General features: G+C 39.8%; 1 protein-coding gene across 2 annotated transcripts; it reads right to left on the bottom strand.

The window, feature by feature from the left end:
- Positions 1–341: 341 nt before the first annotated feature.
- LOC121805097 (protein JOKA2-like) lies at positions 342–4,634 on the bottom strand. 2 transcript variants are annotated; one of them, XM_042204878.1, is made up of 7 exons: positions 4,430–4,634; positions 4,257–4,351; positions 2,392–3,641; positions 1,936–2,293; positions 1,413–1,562; positions 725–1,324; positions 342–628 (listed from the first exon to the last, which is right to left on the bottom strand). In XM_042204878.1, exons 2-7 carry the CDS (start codon positions 4,284–4,286, stop codon positions 527–529), a joined length of 2,490 nt encoding a protein of 829 aa, XP_042060812.1. In that variant the 5' UTR covers positions 4,287–4,351; positions 4,430–4,634; the 3' UTR covers positions 342–526. The 2 variants fall into 2 exon arrangements, with proteins under 2 accessions (XP_042060812.1, XP_042060813.1); XM_042204879.1 differs by having other exon boundaries at positions 4,433–4,634.
- Positions 4,635–4,940: the final 306 nt, after the last annotated feature.

Here is a 4,940-nt window from a genome sequence, read left to right as displayed (position 1 = left end):
TTTTATTTATAAAAGATGTAGAAAATGTAATATTAGGTTGCATCGTCTGAAAGATTACGTTAAATTTTTTTTAACCGCATGAAAAATTATCTCATAATTCGATGTCGATTTATGACATATAACACGAAATTTTACTGAAACAACATTTATCAGGTCAATATTGCATGTATTCCATCCTCAAAGAAGAATTAGTACACATTTCAGTGTTCAGGCCAAAAAGTTGTCCACCCTAAAATATCACAATGAAATGCAAGACGAGCCTGGATTATTTAACACATGCTTGCCACATACTACAACTCAAATTCTAAAGATCCACAACATAATTAAAAGTTTCACAAAGGTTAAACTAAAAGGAAATGGATATTAATGTGAAATACGTTTATAAACATAGCTAGCAAGTTCAACAACCATACATTAAACCTTCAACATAAAATCTAAGCCCCCATGGAATACTGTAAAGGGCGTACCATATTAACATAGCCAACCATTTATTCATATCCATTATATGTATGGATCTTTAACCATCCTAAACATCCTCCTCTCCAGCGATAAGGTCCATGACGACGCGCTTGATGCTCCCATTATTCTTCTTCAGCAACTTCTTGTTCATTTCTGTGTTACGAAAACCCTACACGTTACAAATGCACACACAAGAAAGTTACATAAGTAACGCAGATGTGGGTGGTAAGGCAAGCAAACGTGATGATCAAGTTAGGGAGCCTACCATCTCTTCGAGCTCTTCGAGGATGGGATCCCACTCAGCCACACCACAGAGATCATCCACTGCTTGCTCGAGATCATACTCGTTCATCCTCAAGACTTCCTTGTTTAGATCAACCTGTTTGAAGCCCATTTCAGCGAGTTCCTTCAGAAGTTTATCCTCCATTAGATGCTTTTCGGGAAGTTCAACAGATTCGGGTACAACGGCAATGGGTACTGCAGGAGGTGGTGGTGGTGGCGGCGGCAGCATGGGGATGTACATAGCAGGAGATGCCGGGAGGACAGGTAGTTCCATATCAGAAGGGACAGGTGGTTCCATATCAGTCAGGTCAATGATAGGATATGCAACTGACGAAGAAGCAGGAAAGGGAGGAGAGTTCCATCCAGCTCCATTGCCAACCAACAAGCTATCATTAATAGGGAATTTCAGCTCATTTTCTGTGTTTTTCAAGTTATCAGCCTTCTGACGACTGGCCTCTGCTACTGCTTCACAATCCACGCTAATAGTTTCAAGACCATTCAAGTAGCTGCTTGCCGGGGGCAAGTTAAGGTTCAAATTTCTTACAGCATCACGAGGCGATTCTTTAACAATAGAAGCATCAACCTAAGGAGAAACTCACAGAACCAATCTAAAAATCAGCTTTCATGAAATACGCTTAAAATGCAGTCACAATGACATCAAAGCTACTGACCTGGATTAAAACCCAAACCCGCTGTCCAAACTTTTGGCCAGATGGCGAGGCCATTCTCCAATATGAGATATAGCGCCCTGGAAGCTCTGGAGAGATGAAATCAATGGTGACATCAAGCTCCTGGTCTACTTGCAATCCAGCAGCAAGAACCTGGCAAACAAACGCAACCAGATGCATATTAAGAATTTCTCTTGACACGACCATATAGCTATCTAGAGGGAAGGGAACTACATGAAAAACATACTAGATACACAACAATTTAGAAACATTAGCAACTAGAATCAATTACTATACAAGGTTATATAAATTATAACAACCTAACTGCCCATGTCATCATCCCAGCAAACCTTATCACATCACCCCCCCCCTCAAACACGCACAGACGTACGAAAAGGCAAACACCATATGTAAAAAAAATGCTAAACAAGGAACCATACAAACTCCTGAAATGGAATGTAGTTCTAGCAAACGAAGATATTTAATGAATTAAATTTCTTATCATATGCAATAGAATATCACTTACTTGAACTTCAGTAGAAAGGGTATCAGTCAATTTATCACCTCCAATCCAAACAAGTTGTGTTTTTGGGGGCCATGCAACTCTACCATTGTTCCTCATCCGCCATATCTTGGTAAATGGAGTGAAAGGTGCCATAACAGTACCATCAAATATGTTAACATCTTGAATGAAGCGACTATCTAGCTTCACCGAACTTAGTTTGACCTTAGAACCTCTGTAAACATGAGGGAACACACCCTGGTCCCTAACCCGAAAATGTGGCAAATGATGTCGATAAACTACTGGGGTTTCCATTCTGACATAATCATTGCCATTCCCCATTTTGTCATAGCATACACGGCACAAGTCATAATTCACCTTCCTGCAAGTGGAAAACTCTTGTTAGTAACAATAACCCAAATTAAAATATGTATCCAACTAATCAAATTCATAAGTAAATAGACTCATATGAGTTTTTACACTTTAGACTTGAATCTGGGGCCAACTATAGGGTGGACGCCACAACCATCACAACAAACCCCCCGATGTACGATATTCCCACCAGTATCATTTTGACAATGACTTCTCCTAAAGAGATTTGCCTCAGAAGGAGAAAGTGGTGGAACAGCTGAGATATTTTCCAGTGGTGTACCAGAAAATGGGCATGCATTCATGCCACCAAAACCACAAAGTGAGCCCAACCCTTCACCACTTTTGTAAGGAGATGTTTCCTTCTTGAAATCATCAATTATGGAAGATCTCACATTTCCGGGGCCATTCAAGCGATCAGAGAAAATATCACACTGATCACGCGGGTTCGGTCCAAATTCTGCAGCCTTTTCAAACTGATAATGGAGATTTGGACCAACTTCTGCAGCCTTGCCGACATTAATTGCAACAGATGGAGGGTTACTCGTCAGGTTCGACTTTCCATTAGAACATTCAGCACTCAACCTGACTTTTTCTCTGCCACGAATAGTAAAGGGAACACCATCTGATTCAGGCTTGCCACTGGAATTCTCAGATTCAAGGGCTGCAGCCACAGCATTAAAGTCAAAAGTTGGACAATCCTTCCTCGGCCCAGTAACATTTTTAATTTTGACATCCTTCTTTTCAGTGCTAGCATATGTCTTAGGCTTTTCCACTGTGGCAGAAACCGTGACGTCTTCAGCATATTTGTTATCTGCAGCTGAGCTACTCTCAGGAACAGCATTCCGCATATTAGACATCGCAGCAGGGACCGATCGCTGGCCCAAATAAGATAAGCTGACTTTTGACAGGTTTTCAACCATGTCACAGATACCAGGAGAAGTGGATGTAGCCTTAGATGCCAACTCTTCGGAAAGTTTCACAAGTGCTTCACGCAGAGGCTCAGGGACATTCCTCATAACCTCAGACACACCAGCACTCAGATTGGGTAGAGGGTGCACAGGAGCAGACCTTAGAGGTGTGGAACTAAGGTTAGGATAAGTTGGACTGTCAATTTTATCCCTATTCACTTTCACAGTTACTCTTACGGGATTAAGGCCCTGTTTCACGACGTCACGAAGATCATCATCATCAACAAGAGCAACAACATCCCCATCTTCATCAACATACGAAAGCATGAGCTCGGTATCAGGAGAAAAGCTGAAGAGGGAGAGGATCTTCCCTCTCAGCACATCCATGTTCACAGTAAGTTTGTCATCAATGGGAGCATTGAAACGCCTAAGAATATCCCCATACTTGACCTGCGGAAAGCAACACAAAATGTAAGAACTCCAAGAAAGAAAATAATAGTAACAGAGTTCAACATAAGCGAATAAATCCCTTAAAACAAGTACTATACAAAAGGATGCATTTTTTAGAACACGTGATTGATTCAAAAAGCAAGATTATGAAATATAAATTGCAGCCATATGCCATAACTATTACAATTAAAGTGTAAATGTGAAAATTAATATTGTCAACAAAATCAGTAATTGATTACAGAACCAAAAATACAGAAGTAAAATACACGCATAGAAGAATCCGAACCACAAACTCCATTAAAAAACAAACACGAAGGTACAGTCAAGATTGGAATTTTCACCACCAAATTCACGAATAGAACAAAAACACTCACAGCGCAAAGCAGAAAAAAAAATTACAAAACTCAACACGCAGAATAATAATTTAAACCACAAACTATATGAAGAAAACAAACAAGAAGTACAGTCAAGTAAAGATTATACCAACCAAAAAATTGCAAATAAAAACGAACAAAGATACATTACAATTACTCGACCCAACGAAACAAGCCAAAAATAAACCACAATTCCAAATAAGCACTAAAAAGGAAAGTGATAATGGACTGAAAAAAAAACCTTGATCACCACAGTAGACGGAGCCTCCATAGCTAATAGCGTTCCAGGTAAGCCGCAAACAGAATCCAGCACTCAATCGAAGCCAAGCCCCAACCCTAGAAAACAAAATTCGTAAATTTTCCAACAATAAACACGAAATCAACGGCGAAAGAACAAATATTCGAAATCCTCACAACGATTAGGCAGGTTTTGATCGAAATCACGGCGATCCACGCGTATCCGTGAGCCGCGTCAAAGTATTGATTATCTCAACGAGTGAGGGAGAGGTTAGAGAGATACTGAAACGCCACGCATTTTGTGTGTATGAGGTTATGTATAGAAGGAAGGTGACTATGTATGTGAAGAGTGTGATTGAACTATTGCAATATCGATTTACTCTTTATTTATTTTTTATTATTCGATTAATTAACATTTCTTAGCCAATTAATTCATTGCTTTTCTTGCTGCCAAAGGAAACGAGAAAATCAATGAGCTTATCAAGTGGAAGAATCGAGTGGTTGAGTAATTGGTTGATAGCGTGTGACGCGGTCCTTTAATTGGTGAAATTAATGAAGTGGATATAAATTGCGTACATGTGATGCACTGGATTTTAACCCTATTTGGGCCCATTAGTTAGTATAGAAAGGTGGTCATTAACCAATCTTATCTTACCCCAAAAAAAATACTCCATCCGTATCATAAAAC

Source organism: Salvia splendens, chromosome 5 (assembly GCF_004379255.2).
Source record: "Salvia splendens isolate huo1 chromosome 5, SspV2, whole genome shotgun sequence".
Lineage (NCBI taxonomy): Eukaryota > Viridiplantae > Streptophyta > Magnoliopsida > Lamiales > Lamiaceae > Salvia > Salvia splendens.
The sequence above is the reverse complement of the archived record's forward strand: the minus strand, read 5'-3'. Positions and strand labels throughout refer to the sequence as shown.

Coding starts and splice junctions, on each gene's coding strand:
- LOC121805097 (XM_042204878.1), bottom strand. CDS start 4,286: ATGGAGGCTCCGTCTACTGTGGTGATCAAG. Junction 3,642..4,256: donor CGTCTACTGTGGTGATCAAG/GTTTTTTTTTCA, acceptor TGCTTTCCGCAG/GTCAAGTATGGGGATATTCT. Junction 1,563..1,935: donor CCCTTTCTACTGAAGTTCAA/GTAAGTGATATT, acceptor TTTGTTTGCCAG/GTTCTTGCTGCTGGATTGCA.